A 25,396-nucleotide genomic window follows, 5' to 3' on the forward strand; every position below is an offset into this window, starting at 1 on the left:
GGCATGCTCCTGATGAGGTGGCGGATGGTCTCCTGAGGGATCTCCTCCCAGACCTGGACTAAAGCATCCGCCAACTCCTGGACAGTCTGTGGTGCAACGTGACGTTGGTGGATGGAGCGAGACATGATGTCCCAGATGTGCTCAATCGGATTCAGGTCTGGGGAACGGGCGGGCCAGTCCATAGCTTCAATGCCTTCATCTTGCAGGAACTGCTGACACACTCCAGCCACATGAGGTCTAGCATTGTCCTGCATTAGGAGGAACCCAGGGCCAACCGCACCAGCATATGGTCTCACAGGGGGTCTGAGGATCTCATCTCGGTACCTAATGGCAGTCAGGCTACCTCTGGTGAGCACATGGAGGGCTGTGCGGCCCTCCAAAGAAATGCCACCCCACACCATTACTGACCCACTGCCAAACCCCCATCTGTGGACGTCGGGCCCTCATACCATCCTCATGGAGTCGGTTTCTAACCGTTTGTGCAGACACATGCACATTTGTGGCCTGCTGGAGGTCATTTTGCAGGGCTCTGGCAGTGCTCCTCCTGTTCCTTCTTGCACAAAGGCGGAGGTAGCGGTCCTGCTGCTGGGTTGTTGCCCTCCTACGGCCTCCTCCACGTCTCCTGGTGTACTGGCCTGTCCCCTGGTAGCGCCTCCAGCCTCTAGACACTACGCTGACAGACACAGCAAACCTTCTTGCCACAGCTCGCATTGATGTGCCATCCTGGATGAGCTGCACTACCTGAGCCACTTGTGTGGGTTGTAGAGTCCGTCTCATGCTACCTCGAGTGTGAAAGCACCACCAACATTCAAAACTGACCAAAACATCAGCCAGACAGCATAGGTTCTGAGAAGTGGTCTGTCGTCCCCACCTGCAGAACCACTCCTTTATTGAGTGTGTCTTGCTAATTGCCAATAATTTCCACCTGTTGTCTATTCCATTTGCACAACAGCAGGTGAAATTGATTGTCAGTGTTGCTTCCTAAGTGGACAATTTAATTTCACAGAAGTTTGATTTACTTGGAGTTTTATTGTGTTATTTGAGTGTTCCCTTTATTTTTTGAGCAGTGTATATATATATATATATATATATATATATATATATATATATATATATATATATATATATATATATATAACTATATAATTGTTCAAACTGCCATAATCATATTTTCATAACAGGATTATTTTTAAATCTTTAGTTGCTGCATGTTGGTGAGTGTCTGTGTTCAGTAAGTAAAAAAGGCACGCTCAGCTGAGTTGGGTTTGGGTGACTGACTCAGCCATTTAAGGACAATTCTCTTCTTTGCCTTAAGCAGATCTTGGGTTGCTTTCACAGTCAGTTTTGGATCATTATCTATCTGTGCTGTGAAGCGTCTTTTCTTTGCAGTGAAGCAGTTTTGCAGAATTTGGATAAAATTAAAGCAGAAAGCCTAGTTTTATACAGTTCATCCTGCTAATTCTATTAATCAGCAGGATAGTGTTCAGTGCTAGTTGGTCTACAAGCAGTTACATTATAAATATACAACCGTTTTTTCCAGCTTTATTGGATAGCTATACAGTGAGGAAAAGATCTACTATTATTTGATACACTGCCGATTTTTCAAGTTTTCTGACCTACAAAGAATGAAGAGATCTGTATTTATTTTGTAGGTACACTTCGACTGTGAGAGACAGAATAAAAAAAATCTAGAAAATCACATCGTAGACTGGTTCTTTTTTTTTCTTCTATTGTTAGAGTATGAGGTCATATAAACTTCCTTCCTGACTGAGGCCTACCAACAAATAATTATATATTGATCATCAGTTTTGCTTTATTTAGAATTATTCATTTATAAAATAATCTCCCAAAAAGCAATGCCTTAGTAAAAAGATTTTTCATTAAAAGGAAATATCAGTAAATCAATCAATAAATCAACTAATCAACCTTTATTTTTACCCTCATTTTAATGCAGCCAAGCTTTTACAATTTACAAAGGATGAAATGAATAAAATTCATAAAATGGCCAAAACAGAGGTAAAACTGAAAAATAGATAAAAAAAATAATTAATTAAATAAATAAAAGGTAAAATAAAAACTCAAATAAAACAGCTACTGGCTGTCTGAAGGTGGTTAGAATTCCTGTAGTGAACTCCAGCTCAGAGTTTTACACTGAAAATTGTACACATTTGTAATATATTGGTAATAAAATGAGGGTACCACATTAAAATAAGACTACCTTTATAAATGGTTTATAAATGGTTTACAATTAGTTTATTAATAGTTACTAATTAGGTTGTAAATGCCTTAAAAAATCATTAATAATCAGTTATAACACATACGAAGAAAGGGCAACAATTACCTGTTGTTTGCCAAATAGTGAACCCACAGCCATCTATATTGTTGCCCTTTCTAATTATGTGTTATAACTGATTATTATTGATTTTTAACGCATTTACAACCTAATTAGTAACTATTAATAAACTAATTGCAAACAATTTATTAACCCTTTATAAAGGTAGTCTTATTTTAAAGTGGTACCAAAATGAGAGGAGCAAACAAACAGCAATAAACTCAAGAAACCTCAAGATTAACGTGAGCAATGATGTAAATGTGAACATTTGGACATTTAATCACATTTGTTTGCATTTAAGAAGTGATTATTTCAGTGACTGACCACTTTGACAGGTTTTGCTGCAAACAGTCCATTATAATCATCTCTGTAAGAGAATCCTTGGCTTGAATACAGTCAGCGCAGACATTTGGAGGATGAGTTAGTGCAGTGAATTGGCATGATCAGGAGGAGCTTCTGCAGCCTCTATAGAAAACAGTTGAAACATTTGTCAGTGTCGCTCATTGCAGCCTAATGATGGAACACACTGCTCAAAAGCCAAACTGCGCTCTCCTCCCACCGAGGAGTCTGGAGGAAAGATGGAGGTCCTGACACTTTAGACAGCTCTAAGCTCTTCGCGTGGGTGAGGAGAGTGTGTGTGGTGTGTGTGTGTCTATGGCTTAATGATGTGCTGTGGTTAGATTTCGACATCCTGAGTAACAGAATGAAAAGCTTTGCGCTTTAGCTTTGCCAGAGCTCGGGATATGTGTGTGTGTGTGTGTGTGTGTGTGTTGCAATGATATTTTCTGAGAGCGTAGTTTGTCAGAAGAGTAGCTTGGTCATGGGTGTGTGGGAGTGTGTGTGTATGTGTGTGTAGGCATGGTGTTGCTGAAGTGTTTATGCTGTTATGCTGTGCTGTAATTTGCTTTGATTGTTGGTACTGTGCTGTGTACTGTAGAGGAAGGCTGAAGCTGGCTCTCTGTGTGGCCCATATACTGGGTTCTCATCCGTCCAACACATTCAAAAACACACAGTACTCTCAGATTATTATGACCATTTTTTGGTTTCTATAGTCATTGTCTACTTCAGAGACTGTAAAAAAGATGGACGCCGTGTCGCCGTTTCAATTCATTCAATGAAAATGAAGCCAAAATCTTCCGCGATGTTGGCGATCCTAAAACCTGAGTCTGTGCAGTAGAGACCAGAGGAGGTAGAAATACTGTGGAGAGACAGCCTACTCATTTAAATAACCCCGCCCCTGAGGGCTGCCTCCACAGAGCTACACAGTCTATGGTCCCGCCCATACAGTCATTAGTCCCACCCCTACTAGGTGTAACCCAGCCCTTTTACAATAACCACACCTTTTTGAATAGAGCTAATTTTTTTGAAAAATGAATTATGTGGGGATATAAAAATTGACAATACAAGCAGAGGTAACACTAGCTGTTTACATTTAAATAATGGAGGTAGAATTACCTTTGAAATTGCCATTGAAACCTATGGGGATGGGTGGGGTTACACAGCTTTCTGCAACCGGACAGCAGGGGGCGCCCGACCTGTGGTGGCTTCACTTTTAAGAGACGATGCTCTGTCCAGTTATATACAGTCTATGAACAAGGCAAGCAAACCAATCAATTGCCTATCAATCAATTAATAACCAGAAAATGACTGTGTGACCTCCCCTTTAAATTCTGTGATGGTCAATGCAGGAAAGTACAACAACAATATTTTTGGAATTCCCTTTCCACTAGCTGATGACGGTTAGCCAGCCAGGCAGGTTCAGAATTCCTGCAGTCAGCAAAATATGAAACTTCAGAGGGCTCCGAGTGGTCCAGCAGACTAAGGCACTGCCACTATTAAAAAGACTTGTAAAGTATCACAAAAAAGAATGCTAAAGAATTCTAAAATGTAATGATGTAAGTTGGTCTCAGGCTTGATGCAGTTATCGGAAGCAAATGATATGCAACTAAAATTTGAAAAATTTAATGTCTTATTAAGTGTAGTTTATTTATTTCAAGTTCCAGTGCTTTTGCTCACAAGAAAAATGGGTGGGTTCAGACAAAAGGTTTTATTAGATGTAAATACCTGGAAGCAACAAGCTTAAATATTAATAGTTTGTCTCATATTTATCTTTTTTATGTCAAACCCAAATATTACAGCCTACATCAGAAATACCAGGATTGGCCTCCTTTTTCCAATACTTTTGTTGGGTAATGTAGGTCAGAGTGTCTAAAAAGTGGTCAGTAAGTGGACACAGTGTTTAAAATTACCAGCAGCACTGCTGTTCCTGTTTTTGTCATACCAACACAGCACACACTAACACAACACCACCACCATATGAGTGTCACTGCAGTGCTGAGAATGAACCACCACCCACATAATACCTGCTCTGTGGTGGTCCGGTGGGGTCATCACCAATGAAGAAGAGAGTGAAAGAAGGACAATAAAGTATGCAGAGAAATATAAGTATGCTGCTTATAGCTGGAAAAAATAGACAATTAGTGTAGAATCATGGAGATGGTCATGATATACATACCCAGAAACAGCAGCCATTGTTTTTTCATCTATGATTTCTGCACAGAGACTACTTTTTTATAGTTATAGGAACAGATGCTGATGCAGAACACATGTTGACGTCACAAGTCATTTCTGTATAAAGGTGTTCCTGTAGTTATCGGTGTGTGAGTGTTCAAAAGAATAATGATTCAGACTATTCTAATAGATAATAGCACTTCTGGACCATTATCTTCTTCACAGCAGGCGTCACTTACCTTTCTTTTTCACTACTCTGTCTTTTATTTGCGTGCGTTAGAGTCTGCTTCTCTTTTATGCTTTCCGATCTTTCGTCTGTTTACTGTCTATTTCTGTTTGCCTCCCCCGCTCTGTTCCCTCGCTGCAAGTCTGTCCACCTCCTCCTAGCCAGCATGTTCTTTCTCAATGTCCCATTGTAGAGCTACAGACACTCTGTCGACACTTTTCAAACCCTTGCCTCATGCTGGTTGTGATTTGGTGTCAACCTTTTCACCGTATTCTTGTTCCTGACTTTCACCTTACGTTCCCTTCCTGCAGGTTTGTGGTCACCTTTCTTCATCTTCTGTTTTTTTGCTCAGCTCACTTCCAGGCTTCTGCTTGTTTGCTTTCATCTTTGTTGTCTTGTTTGTCCTTAAGCTCTATTCAGATTGCATTCAGATTCTGATTCTGATTGGATTGAAGTGATAAAACTTTCGCATCCAGCTGGCGATGGAACAGGAACTAGTGTTATCAGTTTTTCTCAATTGGTTTGGCTCATTTCTTGAAACTGAGATGACATTCCTATAACTATAAGGTAAACTGGTCAAACAGACTTACAGTTCTTCAGATAACCAGCAAAATGTCATATGTCTCCCAAAACGTTTATTCTTGCTTCAAAATAAAGTCCCTCTCCCATATAAATAGTCAGTACCATACAAATGGCATAGATCCTTCTCAATTGCTTTGGCACATTTTCATTCATTTCGTCCTCCTGTCAAAATAAACTGGACACTGCAGCACAACTACATGGATCCTCATCACATGCTCATATCACTCCAAATACAGTTTACCCATGTGTTAAAACTAATATTATTATATATTTTTTTATATCTTTCACCTGTTACCTACTCACCCGATTGTCATGAATTTATGAAATTTTTCAAAATATGTGTTCTGTATTGTAATACAATTTCTTAACTCATTTTGACAATTGAGCAGACTATTCTGCAGATGATGACTTATACGATGAAATTGTGCTGACATGTTTTGGAGAGAACAACCATTACACTGAGAACCAACCAATTGGGATAGATCAACAAGATGCATTCTTTTGGAAAATGTACTAAATGTAGGATGATTGTGTGAAGTGTAGGCTACTTGTACATAACCATTTGCAAAGATGTACTAAGTGCTTGAGGCATGTACAAAATGAATGGAAATGTGATGAAAGCAACGAGAAATGCCATTCTGTTATGAGGAACTGCAAGTTAGTTTGGGGATTTGTCCATGTTATTTTGAGAATGTCATCTCAGTTTCAAGAAATGAGCCAAACCAATGGAGAAAAACTGTATGTCCCATGACATTTGCCATGCCCATAGAAAAAGAACACGGCAGTGATCTGCATAGTATGTGTGTGGGGCCTCAGATCTCAAAACAGAAGATGACTCAATGCCCAGGTAGCAAAAATCATTTGGGCAGAATACAGGGGTTGGACAATGAAACTGAAACACCTGGTTTCAGAGCTAAATAATTTATTGTCCTGACGGACAGTTCTGATGGAAACTGGAGACTTGAGGTGCACATTGAATGCTGCCGTGGTTTGAGCAGCCGTGGTTTTATGTTTTTTGGATACAATCCGGTTTATCACTCAAACATCCCTTTCAGACAGCTTCCTCTTACAGAGTCCACAGTTAATCCTGTTGGATGTGGTTTGTCCTCCTTGGTGGTATGCTGACATTACCCTGGATACCGTGGCTCTTGATACATCACAAAGACTTGCTGTCTTGGTCACAGATGCGCCAGCAAGACGTGCACCAACAATTTGTCCTCTTTTGAACTCTGGTATGTCACCCATAATGTTGTGTGCATTGCAATATTTTGAGCAGAACTGTGCTCTTACCCTGCTAATTAAACCTTCACACTCTGCTCTTACTGGTGCAATGTGCAATTAATGAAGATTGGCCACCAGGCTGCTCCAATTTAGCCATGAAACCTCCCACACTAAAATAACAGGTGTTTCAGTTTCATTGTCCAACCCCTGTACCACAGAGCAAGCCTGAGTTGCATTAGCCCAGCACCCCCAGTTTTAATCTAAGCTCGATTTTGCCTTCAAATGCTTGGCTCATACCTGGGCAGAGTACTGCATCCCCAAAGTATAATTCAACAATTTTTCCACACACCAATTAGGCCAACATAATACGACTAAAAAACGTCTTTTGCCAACACCCCAGTTACTGAGTTTAATACAACAACTGGCCTATGCAGATTTTTTACTCCGCATTTACTAAGTATAATCCAACAAACAGCTTGTGCCAACACCCCAGTTACTAAGTATATTATAACAACTGGCCTATGCAGCTTGTTTACTCCTCATTTACTAAATATAATCCAAAAAAACGTCTTGTGCCAACACCCAGTTACTGAGTATAATACAACAACTGGCCTATGCAGCTTGTTTACTAATTATAATCCAACAAACGGCCTAAGCAGCCAACACCCCAGTTAATATTTCGATCAGCCTGAGCAGTTTGTGCCAACACCCTGGTTACAGAGTACAACATAACAATCTGCCTGAGCAGCTTTTGCCATCATTTCCAATTCTGCAGTTTAACTGACTGGTTTTAACATCCTGATTAATGAGTGTAATGTTCGTGCCAACACTGCAGTTACTGTGTATAATCCAACAATTGGCCTGAACAGTTTGTGCCAACACCCTGGTTATTGAATATAATACAACACTCGGCCTGACCAGCTTGTGCCAACATCCCGGTTACTGTGTATAATCCAACAATTGGCCTGAACACTTGTTCCAACACCCCGGTTACAGAACATAATATGAGAATTGGCTTGAGCAGCTTATGTTAATACCACGGTTACTGAGTATAATATCACAGTCGGCCTGAGCAGCTTGTGCCAACATCCCAGTTACTGTGTATAATCCAACAACGGCTTGAACAGACTTTGCCAACACCCAGTTACTGAGTATAATACGATGATCGGCCTGAACAGTTTATGCCAAAACCCTGGTTACTAATTAAAAATTAATATTACGTTCAACCCAGTTCTGCATGGCCAATCGACTGGTTTTAACACTCTGATTAGTGAGTATAACATAACAATTGGGCTGAACAGTTTGTCCCAACACCCTGGTTACTGAGTATAATGCAACACTCAGCCCAACCAGCTTGTGCTGACAGTCCAGTTACTGAGTATAGTTTGACAAACGGCCACTTTTACTAATACCTCAGTTGCAGAGGAAGAAACACATTCACACAGCCAAACTCAGGCAGATTCTGCATTCTATCTGGGTGGGTTTTGTGGGTCTGACAGGGGAATTCTAAATAATTGCTCCAATTTGATAGAAATAAATATGGGTGACAATTTACATTAAGTCTTCTCAATGTTATAGTATGTTTGCTGCCATTTTTTATGAAACTTGTAATTTTAATGTTACACTGCATACTGTGAAAACACCTCCAACACTTTTTACTACCCTTACACGTATAATATTAATATATTAATAATTAAAAACAAGACAAAAAATATTTATTTCTGATATGTTTACTGTTTTACCGAAACTCAATAAAGTCCCATCTGCAGAACGGGTTGAAATGTGGGACCTGAGTGGGTTTGTAACGTTGAGTAGGTGCATGCTCTGGGCAAACATTCAAATAAACTAAGCTAGAACATGCAGTGAAGCTGCAGAGCCAGTTTACGTAACGTTGCATCGACATTCCAGAGCGGGGCCAAACAGCCTATTTGCTGACAGCAGGTGATGTAATTGTCAGGACCGTAGTCTAAATATGATTAGCAGACAGCAGCCAGCTGGAGGCTTGCTTTGACCATGCCAGGAGAAATACAGGCACCTGTTTCCTTGTAGGATATGTGAAGTACCCAGAGTGTGCCAGCTTAAGACTGCAGGAGGTCATGATTGCGGAGTTCGCCTCTGGACAGCATTTAAAATTAGGGTCATGAGCTTTTGATCCTGCTCTTAATTCTCTAGATCCGTCCGTCCCGAGCCCTGTCCCGAACTCCGCGGTGTGTGTTTAACAACTGGGCTAATGTGTGTGTGTGTGTGTGTGTGTGTGAGTTTGTGCGTGTCTGCCTATTACACAAAGTTACGGGAAGATACGTCATCCGAGATGCTAATACCCAGTAACAGTAGAAATAACGTAATACAATGTCAGACAGTCTGCTGGAAAAGATTATACAGTAAAATTTCAACACACCTGATCAGCCGATTGACTTGTTCTGTGAATATAGATTATAGATAACGGTATGTTTAATACATGTTTTAATCCAGCTGTAACTTTTTTTTATTTTTTTTTTTTTTTACTGTTTTTACTGATGATATTTGTAAGTAAAAAAACAATTGTATTTTTTGCACTATAAGGGGAACTTTAAATCCTAATTTTCCCAAAGATATTCAGTGCGCCTTATTATCCAGTGCGCTTTATTTATGAATTATACCTATCAGGTTGTAAGGAGCAGTAAAGACACTCAGGATTTTTAGTGAAGTTTCTCCAGCACTGGGTGCATGAGCATTAGCATTAGCTGCTAACCATAGCGCTAGGTCTTTTGCCGTTCAGTGGTGAGCATATCAAAGTGTAGCCTGTGTGTTTACCACGTTAAAAAAAGCTACGCGTGACAAACCGCTAGCTGAGAGTGCCCTGGCTAACCGGAACACTCAGGGTTCCCCTGATTGAAGTGCTGTCGGGCAGCATTTACTACCGCTAAGCACTGCTAACTATGGCTAGCGCTGATGCTAACCACGCTAAAAATGGAAATCTAAGCTTTGATTTTTTTAAGAGCTTTTTTTTTTATTGGGTGCCCCCAGCAGCAAGATCTTCTGAATTAGTGACAAGTGACACTTGTATTGAGGAATGGTGCCCACTATAAGGCTGGCAAGTGTTAAGCCTCTCTCACTCTCACAAGATAACACCTCACAACTTACACAGGAGCATTCCCATGCCATCCCCTGAGGTAACACTTTATGGACAATTTATATACTGCTATCATATGACTTTTAGCATCGGTTTACAGCATAAGCAGCACTTATACTTTACTGAAGGGCACAGTTCATAAGATTACCTATATAATAATTTAATTACAGCTGATATAAACCTTTACAGAGTTTATTTCAACAAGATTGGTTTCAAATAAAAAACTGCACCAGAACCGATGAAAGCAGTCTTACTGAAAAATTACACAAATTTAAACAAATCTTTATACTTTATAAATGTTTCTACAGGTTTATAACAGGTGATATGAAAGACCTATGTATGTAGATGCAATGAAGGTTTATGAATGCTGCCCTTCAATAAAGTATTACCACATTTTATTTCATCTCCATCATTTTTTTCTATTTTAAATGCATGTTTCTCTTGCTAATAGCCACCGTCTTTGGGATAGGATGCTTATTTGAACTACATAAGATCTGCAGACCACAGTGTTCTGAAATGGTGGTAATTATGCACTGTGCTGTGGTAAAAACTACACAGGAAAAGCCATCATTAAGTGGTCATCCTGGAAAGGTCATGGAAGAACATGGAAGCTTTTAATTTCATCTCAAAAGACGTTTTTGAATGGTAGGCCTGGTATCACTCTTAGGTTTTTAGATGTATCTGTTTGTCCACATTGATTATTTATAACCTCATGCATATCTGAACATAACGGCCGAGGCACATCACAAGAACTGAGGTAGCTAAAAGGAGAGATCCAGACTATTTATATCATAGAAGCTCCTTTTTATATATTTCTTGGGTTGAAATAAGACCATGCCCAAGATATGCTGGAACACGTGTCTGTCGTTCTGTATTTACAGCTGTGGTGACACAGAGAACAGGAGGTAATAATAAAGCAATAATAAATTAAAATATCCCCTAAAACTAACACACTAACTTTGGCATGAACCTGAAAAATATACTTTGATCCCCTGAACAACATATTGAACAGTATTATATTTGGTACATTATTACTAACAGTCTGGTTAGTTTTGAGGGCTAAAGGTTTGAGGGCTAATTAAATAAAATTAGCCCTTTCTCAGCTGCGTGATCATGCATGAGGTACGATATGAGTACTTTTTTGTACTTAAAGGTACACTCTTCATAATTGTACCCTCAAAGGTACAATATTGGTCTTTACAGGGTCAGATTTGTTCCCATTGAAGTACAACGTCATTCCTAACAGCAATAAGTACAGATTTGTACCATTTAATCAGCCAAAAGGTACATTCGGTATTCTGTATCACTGTACTAATAAACAATACATATTGTAATTGCACATTTTTCATTTGAAAGACAGACAATTTTAGATCATCAAGTTCTTGACACATATTCAGTTGATGATAATGTTTATAATCTTTATAATCTTTACTGGCACAAAAATATGGGTACAAAAAAGGACTTTCACTAAAAGTCCAATATAAGGTACAGCCCCAGCGACTTCACGTCCTTCCCTGCCGCAATCGTGATATTGACACGATTTCTAGAACAAAATGATGAAATATAAATTATGAAATTGCTGTTGTCATTTTGTCATTTATGTTACATTTGGATTTTTACCTTATATATTTACAGTCATATATTTTAACACAATAAGAGTGAGTGACCAAATTTATATATTTTTTTATTTTGTATAAATATTCAGGGGCGCCAAGTGGTCCAGCGTTCTAAAGCACTGCCACTATGAGCAGGAGGTTGCAGGTTCGAACTCCATTCATGAAGCTTTGCCATCAAGCTGCCGGCACTCAGAGGGAGCACAATTGGCCTTAATATATATATTCAGAACTGGGATTGAGCTCTTATTGGTTAAACTGCCCTGCTAGTATAGTCTTCATATATATATTTTTTAATTCAGTAGAATATAAATATCTCAGTAAATATTTTCAGATATTTCAGTAAATAGCTGGAGCGTTCAAATAAACTGAACATTTTAATAAAAAAATCAATTTAAACTCTCCAAGATCACCATGCCCAAAGCCACCAATACTTATGCTTTAGCTAGAGGAGTATAAAGCTCATGCTGGCCTTAAACTCTAGAGCAGTGGAAACTCTGCTTTCTATGGATTGATTAAACTTTATCAAGTGCCTTTTGGATAAACTGGAGGGCCAGAACTTATCATCCAATATCTGTACTCAGTTCTCCTGCTGTAGTGACGAAAAGCTGTCAAATCCTTTTAACCTTTCCAATTGCCTTTAGGAAGAAAACTTGAAAGAGCTGTTGTTTACAAATGTTCAGGCACGTACTGTGATGTACAACATAATGCAACTGGATCCACTAAGCCAATTTCAGCCAGGAGTAAGTATTGTGTCCCATGATTTTGCAATGACCATGGAAGCTAAAAAAAAACCCTGCAATGACCTGTGGGGTATGAAGTTACAATTATATAGCGCCTTTCTAGAAACCAAATTATGTTTTACTCTCAACCAGAAACAACCTGGAGGACTGCATCTGGGTATTACAGCATTTACCCAGGACAGAATGCCAAGCCATATCAGGGCACAGTCATATATAGATTTACACACAAACAAACTTACACATAAACGCCAGATCAGTTTAGAGTATTACATTGTTGTGGGAAATTTAGTCCCTGGAGGAAATCCATGCAGACACAGGGAGAACATGGAAACTCCACCCGGATAGAACTTGAACCCAAGACCCCAGTGCTGGGAGCCGAATGTGCTAACCACTAAGCCACCATGCTGCCCAATGTGTGTTGGGCCTCCTGCAGTGAAAATAGATGTGATTTCTGCTATATTCACTAGTCTGTTCACATTGAGCTATTCTAACCAAATGCTGCCGGTCACGATCATTACCTCCCACTGAGCATCGTCTCTCAAAAGTGAAGCCACCACAGGTTGGGCGCCCCCTGCTGTTCGGTTTCAGAAAGCTGTGTAACCCCACCCATCCCCGTAGGTTTCAATGGCAAAACAGACAACTTTCAATCATGTTTTTTTCCAATATACTGTAATTCTACCTACATTATTTAAATGCAGCAGCTAGTGTAACCTCTGCTTATATTGTCTAAGTTTTATATCCCCACAGAATACATTTTTTAAAACCTTATTCAGCTCTATTCAAAAAGGTGTGGTTATTGTAAAAGGGCTGGTTATGGGCGGGACCAATAACAGACCGTCAGCTCCGCTCCGCTCTGCAGTCTGTGACCGCGAGGCAGCCCTCAGGGGCGGGGTTATTCAAATGAGTAGGCTGCTCTCCACAGTCTTTCTCCCTCCTCTGGTCTCTACTGTGCAGACTGAGGTATCAGGATCGCTGACATTGCGGAAGATTTTGGCTTAAATTTCATTGAATGAATGGGAACTGCGACACGGCGTCCATCTTTTTTTACAGTCTCTGGTTTAATCTCACTCACAAGATAACACCTCACAACTTACACAAGCGTTCCCAAGCCTCCCCTGAGGTAATGCTTCATGATTTACATAATTTACATACTGCCATCCCATGACTTTTGGCATATCATTGTATACTAGGCTACCACACTTCACATGTCCTACATATCAGCACACACCGTTTGAATGTTTTCATTTTTGATTGATATGTTGCTATTAGTTACAGATCAGGTTCCACATTACTTAAGAGTGTAATTGTGGCACCAAAACCCACACAATTAAAACAAATAATAAAGTACCTGTTATTACATGTGCTGTGCTGTTGTGTTTGGAGACTGAGAAATTGGGTTATGTGGTAATCCGACATCCTAAGTGTGATTTACAGCCTAAAAAGGCCAATAATATCGGCTTAACTTTAAAAGGCTCTGGGCTATCTCCTCAGTTTAAATTGCAGTGAAAGAGGAGATTCTCACCTGCTATAGACACATTTATTGGAAGCTGGGTGATCTTCAGCTCCTGTTCTGAGCTTCTCAGAAGTGTTCAGTGCTCTCAGGTTTCAGTCTGTATTGATGTCATTTGCAATATTTAATTGCTGTACTGAAAGGGTTCGTGTATATTTTCCCCACACAGCAAAAAGGCCAAAGCCAGTGTTGAATTTCCTGTATTGCAGACTGTACAGTTGTGTAGTGTGGATTTCAGAGTTACTCTAAACATTTTAAACACTGATTTAGGCTTGTTTGACTTACAGATCGTCGCCTGGTTCGGTACAGTGTAGGGGTGGGATTTCTAAAAGCTTTTTTGCACAAAAATGATTCTTAAATGGTCGAGCAAGCATCACACTGAGCTCTTTCTCTCTCTTTCCAAGTTTAATGCTTAGAGTCTTGTAAGAAATTGTGCCCAGGTCGGTTAGTTCTTGTTGATTTGTATTTGTTGTTAACTTGGGGTAAGATAGCAATGAGCATCATAACATGCCCTGACCCCAAAGAACATACAAGGTTTTTCTATTCTCACTGGGTCAATAACAGAATAATGTGCCCTTTAGCATCTGATATCTAGATTCTTTTGACTATTTATTTGTAAGACTATTCGTATTCTGCCACTATGAGCAGGAGGTCGCAGGTTTGAACCCTGGCGCTCAGAGGGAGCAAAATTGACCCTGTGTTCTGAAATTATTTTAATTACCGTAATATTCTACAGAGTGGACTGCTTAAGCTTTACCTCAGCTAAACCTTAAGAAAACAAATAATGTGTCATTTAAACTTTTAAAAGAATTGTTTCACCAGACAGCCGTGCAGACATAACAACAAAAAAAATAAAATAATGTAGGTTGAAATTTACGCTGACATTTAAACGACTATGCTTTAACGGATCAAAAGGAAACTTCTATTGATGTTGACCAAGTTGATTCATATAATTTTTTTCACTATATATTTTAAAAACTGACAAAAGTTTATTCAAAGTATTGATTGTAACAATAAAACCAAAACTGTGATTTTAAAATAACAATGAACAAGGCCCAGGGCATGAGCTAACCATTATTTTATTATTAATCAATGATGCTAACTACCCTTTAAATTAGAACTGGAAGGACATCCCTGGTTTGAATCCCAGTCATGTATCTTGCTATCAGCTGCCAGAGCCCTGAGGGAGCACAATTGGCCTTGTTCTCTCTGGGTGGGTAGATGGTACTCTTTCCCCTCATCATTCCTAGGTTGATGTTGATCAGCACAAGGCATCTGTGAGCTGATGTATAAGAACCTAGTTGCTGCACTTTCCTCTGAGAGTGCTGTGATGTTACTCAGTAATGCTGCATCAGCACCAGTTTGAAAAAAGGGAGGTGGCTTACTTTACATGTATCGGAGGAGGCATGTGCTGGTCTTCACTCTTCTTATGTTACAGCTGAGTAGCAGCAGAATTAGTGGGACAGTTAACCTAGCTAATTAAGGAGAAAATAGGAAAAAAACAAATAAATTAAACAAATTTATTTAACAAAAAATAGAGCTTGAAGTTTGTGTTCTTGTCTAAGTGTGTACAATGCACATTTATGTTAGACGTCATTGGAAGCAGTGGGACTCCATGTACCTCACAAAAAGCATGTGCTGGCGTAAACCCTCCCATTATGTGCTTGTGGATCAGAAGTATGGTTGTTCGTTGTTTCTTCAAAATTTGTTTATAAAGTCAGTATATAAAGAATAAACTAAAACAATTTGCTGAGATATATTGTAGGTACTTCAAAAAGTTGCAGCAACACTGTAGTTTAAACTTAAAGACTTGAATGTGTACAACACAGGGAATCATTTTTAAAAAGTTTAAAAAATTGTATTTAAGGCAAATACATTTTCTGAAATCAGGTTTACAGATTCTTGTAGCTTGTGTCAGACAATGAGGTCAGCTCTGCCAGGCAAGTAAATATGATACCAGGGCCTTCGGTCATCAGATGATATCATATCAGCTATGACTTCATATGTGTGAGTAGATAAATATTAAAAGAGAGAGAAGGAAATAAATGTTAACATTGTTCTAGATTTGTAATAGAGTGTTCATTCAAAATTCAAAAAATATATTAACATATTATCAGGACGTTTTTATGAAATTGCATTAAATTTGCTGCAGTCACAAAAAAAACAATATATATTTCAGAGGATTTTCTTTTACTTTCTACTACAAGGCAGGCTGAAGAACAGTTTCATATGCAGAATGCATATACAACTCAGAGAGACCTATATATTTCACAAAGAACAAGAAAAAGTTGATTTTAGCAGAAGGAGACCTTTATTTAAAATAAGAATAATCAAAATTTGAGAATTATTTAACGTCAGAATAAGATTGTGTGCAGTCTAAATATATTATAAATATGGTGAATAATCTAAGGAACAGAATAATATGGTTACACTTTGGAATCTGTTACTGACACTAGCCTGTAACTGGAGTTTAACTGGATTAAAATGAGATTACAGATTTAGGTCTTGGATTTAGATTAAGGTTAGAACTAGGTTTGGAACTGATCTTAAGGTTAGGACTACAGCAAAGATAATGTTTAGGATTAGGACCAGGGTTGTGGTTAGGTTTTAGACTGAGGTTAAGGTTAGGACTACAGCCAGGATAATGGTTGGGGTTAGGCTTTGTGTTGAGGTTAGGATTAGGGTCAGGGTTACGTTTTGTGATAGGGTTATGATTAGGGTTAGGGTTAGGTTCTGGACTAAGGTTAAGGTTAGGACTACAACCAGTATAATAGTTAGGATTAGGCTTTGTGTTGAGGTTAGGATTAGGGCCAGGGTTGGGGTTAGGTTTTGGACTAAGGTTAAGGTTAGAACTACAGCTAGGATAATGGTTGGGATAAGGCTTTGTGTTAAGGTTGGGATTAGGGCCTGGGGTTAGGTTAAGGCTTTGTGTTGAGGTTAGGATTGGGGCCAGGGTTAGGTTAAGGTTTTGTGTTGAGGTTAGGATAAGGGCCAGGGTTAGGGTTATGTTTTGGATTGAGGTTAAGGTTAGGACTACAGCTAGGATAATGGTTGGGATTAGGCTTTGTATTTGGGTTAGGATTAGGGCCAGGGTTAGGTTAAGGTTTTGTGTTGAGGGTAGGATTAGGGCCAGGGCCAGTGTTAGGTTAAGGTTTTGTGTTGAGGTTAGGATAAGGGCCAGGGTTAGGGTTATGTTTTGGACTAAGGTTAAGGTTAGCATAATGGTTGGGATTAGGCTTTGTATTTAGGTTAGGATTAGGGCCAGGGTTAGGTTAAGGTTTTGTGTTAAAATTAGGATTAGGGCCAGGGTTAGGTTAAGGTTTGGTGTTGAGGTTAGGATTAGGGCCAGAGTTAGGGTTAGGATTTGGACTAAAATAAAGGTTAGAACTACAGCCAGGATAAGGTTTAGGGCTAGGTTTTGTGTTGAGGTTAGGATTAGGGCCAGGGTTGTGGTTAGGTTTTGGACTGAGGTTAAGGTTAGAACTAAAGACAGGATAATGGTTGGGATAAGGCTTTGTGTTTAGGTTAGGATTAGGGCCAGAGTAAGGGTTAGGATTTGGACTAAAATTAAGGTTAGAACTGCAGCCAGGATAATGTTTAAACTAGGTTTTGTGTTGAGGTTAGGATTAGGGCCAGGGTTGGGGTTAGGTTTTGGACTGAGATTAAGGTTAGAACTAAAGACAGGATAATGGTTGGAATTGGAAAAGGTGTTGTTTTGAGTTTAGGATTAGGGCCAGCACTGAGATTAACGTTAGGAAGCAGCATATTAAGTTATTTTCATGTAACATATGAACAGTACATTTGATAAATGTAAGTAATGCATCAACAACAGATCTTCAGTACATTTACCTCAAAGATGCTCAGATGCTTCATTACTGAAACTACACTGATTTCTTTTTTTTATCAGAAGTATTACTGATACTCTGTTAGGAGTTAAAGGTTTGAGGGACAGAATGCACAGTATTCTGATAATGCCCCATCTGTTACACAACTGTTTTGTAATGTGATAAGTAAAGCTGTGTCTGTTTTTTTTTTTTTATGATGTAGTGTCTGAAATATATTTTTAGGGGAGTTCAGGCTATTGTAAGTATCAGACAGAAGACGTTGATATCTATGGTTTTGTACAGTACTCCAACCAGCACAGGAGCAATGTTTATCTAACGGCATTTAATCACCGCACAGAGGAAACTACTTATTGGAGGGAGTGCCTGGCAGACAGCAGCAGAGGGCTGGACAGATTAAAACTCGCAGGGTCAGTGGTATTGCGAAACTCGCGACGGCTGATGGGTAAGCTTGGGCAGCTCATCTGAGCTCCAGAGTGTATTAAAAACACTGCTGACTCAACTCACACCCACCAATACACAACATGTCCTTTTAATGTATGTGTAGTGGTGGGCGGGTGAGAGAATCTCTGTATGTCTGTGTGAGTCTGTGTGTTGGGGGTGGGGGGGTGATAGATAGATAGATAGATAGATAGATAGATAGATAGATAGATAGATAGATAGATAGATAGATAGATAGATAGATAGATAGATAGATAGACAGACAGACAGACAGACAGATAGATAGATAGATAGATAGATAGATAGATAGATAGATAGATAGATAGATAGATAGATAGATTAAAACTAAATTAAAAACAATACAATAGGCTCTAAATGAAGGTGTGCTCTGTGTTTGTCTCTCTCATTAGTCATTCACACAGCGAGTGTTTCTCTGTGCCTAATTTGTGCAGTCGTATCATCTACACACGCTTAATCAATTAGCTGTGTAAATGTGAGGCCATAGCTCTTGTAAGGAGGCGGTAATTAGATTTAGCCCAGGCTATTAACTCACATCTACTGTAGATTCAAGAGTGGCTTATGATCAAGGTGGCAAGTTTGTCCTTCATGAGCAGAGGGCCTTTTGTGTACTGGGGGAGGATGAAAGCAGGCCCAGCGTGGTGCCAAACGCTGAATAGCTCTATCATCTGTGAAACAATAGTCTGCAGTCCCTCTCAAATGGCTCCCTACTCTCTGTTTTGTGCCCTGTGTAGGCTACATCACAAATAATTGTCTGCATTCACCATGGTGAAAAATATTTGTGGAGATAAATTATGATATTTTGTTATTTCTGAAAAAATTCTGAATTTATACTGTTTCACTAAGAATATGTAATTTAAATCAAATGAAATCCAGTTTTAGAGTTTTTACTACTTAAGTACTGTATTTAGGTACTAAAATGCTGTATCTGTATTTATTGGAGTACTATTATTATTATTTCTCCTACTTTGGATGAGTTTAATACTTTTACTCTGCTATATTTTTATGTGCTGCATCGCTACTGGTTACAATTATAAAGATGTTACAAATAATTTTAAACCCACATTATCACTGCTGTATCAGAGCAGTAGTTTCAGTTTGATGAGGCTCCTCATAACTGAGTAAATCAAGCAATTCTCCCTCGCTGCTTCTGTTCTGCCTTTTACCCTGCTAACTTTACACTGCTTTCTGTAATAACAACATAACACAGTACTGTATTTTCCTGTAATAACATTACACAGTTCTGTACTTTTACTTTCAGTACCTGATTAGTACATTTTACAATAAACTACTTGCACTGGTTAAGTACAAAAAATGTTAAATACTTTAATACTTTTAAATGTTGTGCTTAAAGAACACTTCAGCTTTTACTTAAGACAATTTTTTGATAGAGAACCTGTACTTTTACTCAATCCTGGGTCTCTAGTACTTTACTATACATGTCTGATTAAATCATACAAATAATATAATATAAATAATATATAAATAATAAATATACATTTGAAAAAGGCAAAAAAATGGGTGGGGTAGTTTGGGAGGGTCTCTGGGTGATGTATGGGTTTAGAGGCAGGGCAGGAGGGAGAGCTGATTGGCTGAGTTGCAGCAGCAGCAGTGTGCCACTGATAGCAATGAGAGGCAGATGGTTGGATGCAAGCAGGGGGTTGGTGTTATTGATTGATTGACTGATCTGAATATTGTGAAGTGTCTGCGTACCAAAGTACACAGAAACATCATCCACGCCTATAGTACAATTGAACCTGTGAGGGCACCGCAAAGGCGGAAAATCAACACAATAAAAGTGTTTAATTGTTAGGAATAAATATGGTTTAGGGTTTACTGGCTCTCTAAATGCATGCCTAGTGTAGAACAATTAAGCAATAACACACTTAAGGTTCGTGCTACAATGTGTAAGATTGGCTCTGCTGTGCTGCGGCCATAAAAACGAGGCCGAGTTAAAATAGCTGCACTGTTTGGCTTGTAAGCGCTGCATCTTTGCTAGGTTACTTGTATGTGGCAGAGTAATACTACATGGAGAGCTTCAGTTACAGAGCATTACTGGCTGATAACGGCACTCATAGAACGCCTTTCAATCACACCAACTGTGTTATAAATTGCATTATTCCAGTTTAATTTATATCATATTTTAAAACATGCGATTTGTTTCCACACGCGCTAACAATGAAATAGAGTGCTAGCTAAAGGAACAGTGAGGAGTTTTTTCAGTCAGCTCCAGGGTTTAAAGTATCTACCAGTTGAGGATAGAGTTTTAGAGAGTACAGCTGAAGAGTTATAATATTTTGGAGAACAGAACATGAAGTTTCCACAGTTCTCAGTACTGTTCTGTGGCTCGAAGGCGTTCAGTAATCCTGCTCTGACCCGCCACCCCCTCACTGCTCAACCACAGAGGGCGACAGAGCTCTCCGTGCCGCGCGACGCGGAACGCGCTGCTCTGATTGGCCGGGCTCGCTCCGGGGGGCGTGGTTTATCGACTGCCTTTCAACAAAACTGAATCGCGCCGCTGGTCTTCATTCACTGTCAGAGCTGCTGAAAGGCGAACTTCTGTGAAAGTGCGGACACTGGAGCGAGTAAACACAGCGCTGGAGCTGAGATAAACTAGTCTGAGGTCACTAGCGAGGCTCCTCGGGACGAGACTCTCGCTTTGAGCTGCAGTTTGTGCTGAATTTGAGTTTTTTTCGTCGTTTTTTGAGTTACCTGAAGACTCCGGCATGGACTCGCTGTGGCTGCCCTGTGTGGTGCTGAGCGTCTGCGTGTGGCTCTCGGCTGCAGAGAGACACAGCGTGTACTGGAATAGCACGAACTCCAAGTAAGTCCCTCTACTGCCTTCATTTATTCTTTTATTTGATAAATTATCGCGTCTTACAGCAGAAACACACACTTTTACACTGTATAGCTCACGCAGGCTTTGTTTACTGTGGGTTATTGCCCAGTTTAACAATATTTACAGACTGAGGCTCCTCTGTAGTAGAGACTGTGAAGTAGGTGGAACTGGGCGATATGACGATATTTTATCGTATCGTGATACGTTTGTTATTGTGATAAATTATATAAACATATGTTTACATATGTTTTTACAATACTAAAATATAAAACCTTTTTTTGTCAGTTTTTAGTTTATTCATTTTCCTAAAACTGTCTGCCTGTTTACTGCTAAATTTTGTAAACTGGATTTTGTAGCATTAGCGGCTACTGAATAGACAGAAATGGGGATGTTCTAAAACTTTTGACTAGAAGTGTATAATTGTATAAAATATATCACCAATATCAAATTAGTGCAGCCAAATAAAGTATGCATTAGTGCAAAAGGTATACAATATACAACGGTATTGTATTGTAATAATAACAACACACCGTACTTTTACAATACCATTTCTGGTTATTGACTGGACCTAAAAAGCTTAAATGGCAAAAATAAAGGGAAAGAAATGAAGTGCAGCGCGTTTAAAAAAAAAAATCACTATATTTAAGAGTACTCATGTATTTTTTTTTCCTGATTAAGAAAATATGATGATAAATATTGTGTATTGTGATTTCTATTTATTATAAATATTACAGTACAACCATATTGCCCAGCCCTACTGTCTTACTGTGAGGAGAGTTGCTAGCTATATAAGATCAGTACTATGAACGGTTTATCCCACGTCATTGCATGTAAAGCACATGAGAGATAACAAATCCTCATGTTGTTTTATATTTTAGCTACAACTGTTGTCTGGTGTCTGTCTGGCGGTCCCAATCCGGGTCCCGAAGTAACCCTGCTCTGCTCTGCTCAGCTATGGACAGTGTAGTGTTTACCCATGGTCTCTCTCCACTTTCTGTACAATATCTCTTCAACTCCAGTAACTAACTGTTAGCTACTAGGGTTTGTGTATTTGCAGACTTGATGGATTGCATCACATTTAACAGAGTAGGCACAGCATTATACTGTCTATTGTAATGGAAAATCCGCTCCACTCTGTCAACAGGAGAGTAGAGCAGATTTTGCATGCATTAAATGGGATTAACAAATCTGCATACTTCAATGGTGGAGATGTAAACAGTAACAAGTCTTGTCAGGGAGAGCAGTGTAGCAGCTCAGATTTCTTTACAGTGGTGGTGATGGGGGTTGGGGGTGCCTGCGGCACAAATATTTATTTAATGTAATTTAATTATTTTATTTTATTTAGGTTTTAATGTTTTACTTGCCACCATCCAGAACATTCAGTCAGTGTCTTTAATTCTTTTGAGTTTTGTTGAGATGTTAAATGAGATGGTAAACTAGTGGAAAAAGTTGGTGTTGCACTAAACTGTTGTTTTTTCTGCTGGAGTCATTTAATTAAATGATTTTCTAGGATGGTTGGTCCTATTGGATTTCCTGTATATTTTGATTTATTCCATGTATTAGAATGTGATATGCAACCTCAGCAACCAATATTATTTAGCCATAATGGAAAAAAACCCTTACAGTGATCAGCAGAATAAGTGAAAATACAGAATTAATGACTCTTAACAGTATTGTGCTTTGTTGGCGTCCCTCCTTTGATCTTAATAATGTTCAGTGATCAAAAGTATTGAATTTTCTTTAAAAAAAAAAGCAAGACAGCAATATGCTTTAATTTGTTTATTTTGTGAAAACCCATCCAACCCAATGTGTCATTTTGTTGGGTTTTGATTTAATATTTACATTTCATGTCAGTGCATTTCTAATCTAATTTGTATCATGATTTAACAGTATTTTCTCCAAGCATATTGTTATGGTCAGTAGGTCACCTTTACAATAGACTAACTCTAAAGTTCATTACTACTAAAGCACTAAAAGATCTATTTAACTGGATTTATACAAGAGTCATGTACTGTTTTTTAAGGTGATTATCTGCCTTTTATTGTGGGTATCATTATATTGTGGACAATTGCATCATTTATCATGTTCCAAAACTGCACCCCATCTCTAAACTTAAAAACTTAGGGTGTAGTGCTTTAGCTCTGTACAGTCCTGATTGACATGCTTGAAATGCATTTAGTGAAGCGGTCTTCATTATGTGTGGCACCCATGCACGTTCTCATGTGTTCTTATCCAAACTCCATGGCTTGGACCACTCTCTCTCTCTCACTAGCACAGTGTAGCAAAGTGCTCCCGCCCCAGCAAACCAGATCCAGCTCATTCATGGATGGCTGGGCTGGGAGCAGATGAGCTGCATCAGGTGTGGTCAGACTGCAGGTTCCCAGGACTGGAGTCGGGGAGCCGTGTGTTAGAAGATAAGGTGATTAAGAAGGTATCCGCCGCTGGGATCCAGGTTTTGAGTAACCTGACCCATATATGCCGTGGGCACACGCTGAGCTGGGAGAGAGAAGAGGGGGGGGGGAAAAAGTACCCAGGGCCTTGTGGGATTGGAGGAATTGGAGCCAGCAGTGAGAATGAATCACAGGCACAGAGAACTGAGCAAGTTATGAATGAGAACAGAGTGAAAGAGTGCAGACCCTGAAGAATGTATGAGCGAGAGCATGATAACGCTCTCGCTCATAAACTAACACTGCAGCCATTCTTTATAGAAGGGCATATGCCATGCAGTGGGAGTGAATGGCTTTATTCTGTGGGAGATATGGGTGTTGTATAAGAAGTCAGGTTCCTGTGAAGGAAAGTGGCATGTGCTACTGATTTGTTTGTCACTTCATCTAACGGCTAACCTTGCCTAACCTGAGCTGAACTAAAGTCTCTAAAGAGTGAAGAGCGCAGAACAGGACTGAATAAGACTCAGTGAACCTTGCAGTTTAGCTTAGCTTGGCTTGGCCACTGTGTGGGTGTCTCATTTGTGCATTGTTTGAGAATGGGAGGACTGTGTGTGTGTTTGTCTGTGTGTGCCAGTGCCAATGCCTTGGGGCAGGTTGACTCCAAGGTCGTCAGGGGCTGGGAGCGTAGTGTGGCTCTGTTTCAGCATGAGAGGTGATTCTGTGTTTGTTTGACAGGTGTGTGAGTGTGTGTGTGTGTGTGTGGTGTTTCCAGTTCTGGAGAGTGAAGTGTGTGTGTGTGTGTGTGTGTGTGTGTGAGAGAGTGTGGATGTGGATGTGTTTGTGCGTGCTGCTGTTGTGCTTGCCTCTGCTTGCTGCTGCTGTTGATCTGTTAGGGCTGTCGCTGAAACTTAGCTCTGGTGCTGCTGCTGCTGCTGCCGCACTGAATACTGCAAAGCTGATCAACCAGAAACTTCCACACTGTGTGTGTGTGTGTGTGTGTGTGTGTGTGTGTGTGTGTGTTCATAAAGAGAGAGAGAGAGAGAGAGAACTTCCAGCGGGAGACCTCGTATTCCAACACTGTTCCAATCCACTGACTAAATCAGACACATATTAACCCAACTTCCTCTTCTTTTTTTTTACACACACAGGTCTCTCTCTTACTGTTTGTCTTTGTGTGTGTCTCTCTCTCTCTATCTGTCTCTCTCTACTATAGCTCTTTTTCACCTTTCTGCCACTCTTCTGCTCTGTTCTATTTTTTTTTCTGTCTGTATTTTCTGTCTTTTTCTCTCTGCTTCACTATCTGGTTGTCTGCTTTTGTATCCTCTCTCTCTCTCTCTCTCTTTCTCTTTCTCTCGCCATCTCAGTCTTTCTTTATTCTCTCGCTCCTTCACTCTTCTGTTTATCTCTGCATTGTGTTTGTCTGTCTTTCAGTATGTCTTCTGTTTTTCTGTTTCCCTTTCTTTATTTATTTTGCTTGTTGTTCTTAGTTTTGTTCTGTTTCGATCATTCTCTTTTTGTTCCTCTGTCTTTTTCTGTCTGCCTCTCTATCTCTTTCTGCCTCTCTCTTTCTGTGTCTGTCTTCTGTTTTCCTTTCTTTTTTCTGCTCATTTCTCTTTTTTCTCATGTTTCTGTCCCTCTCTCTTCAGGACAGCTTAGGACAGACAAGCTTGGCTCCATTCATGTGCATGCACTTCTGTTACTTTTTTTTTTCTCTTGTTTTTTTTTTTTTTGAATTTTAACAGGTATCTTTCCTATGTTTTTTTCTTACTCTTTTTTTTTTTTTTTTTTCTCTCTTCCACACGTCTCTCTCTTACTCCTGGCTGCTTGCCCACCGTACCGCTCACCTCGCTGGTACAAAGTTTGCCCTTCCTTCTCCTCTTTTTTTTCTTTAACTCTCTCTCTCCCTCCTCGGTATAGTGTACTGTGTACAGGGGGCTAGTCTGAATGTGATGGTGGGTTATTCAGGGTGGGAGTGGGGGGGCTGCTGGTCAGTTAAGTGAGTTCTCCTTTGTTAAACGT

General features: G+C 39.5%; 1 protein-coding gene across 1 annotated transcript in view; it reads left to right on the plus strand.

The window, feature by feature from the left end:
* Nucleotides 1-20,677: 20,677 nt before the first annotated feature.
* efna1a (ephrin-A1a) overlaps nt 20,678-25,396 on the plus strand; it is a 28,726-nt gene continuing 24,007 nt past the window's right edge. Inside the window, exon 1 of the mRNA XM_007230554.4 lies at nt 20,678-20,975. Coding sequence (XP_007230616.1) covers nt 20,878-20,975 — 98 coding nt within the window. The 5' untranslated portion in view covers nt 20,678-20,877. The remainder of the gene's footprint in view (nt 20,976-25,396) is intronic.

This window comes from Astyanax mexicanus, chromosome 3 (assembly GCF_023375975.1).
Source record: "Astyanax mexicanus isolate ESR-SI-001 chromosome 3, AstMex3_surface, whole genome shotgun sequence".
NCBI lineage: Eukaryota > Metazoa > Chordata > Actinopteri > Characiformes > Acestrorhamphidae > Astyanax > Astyanax mexicanus.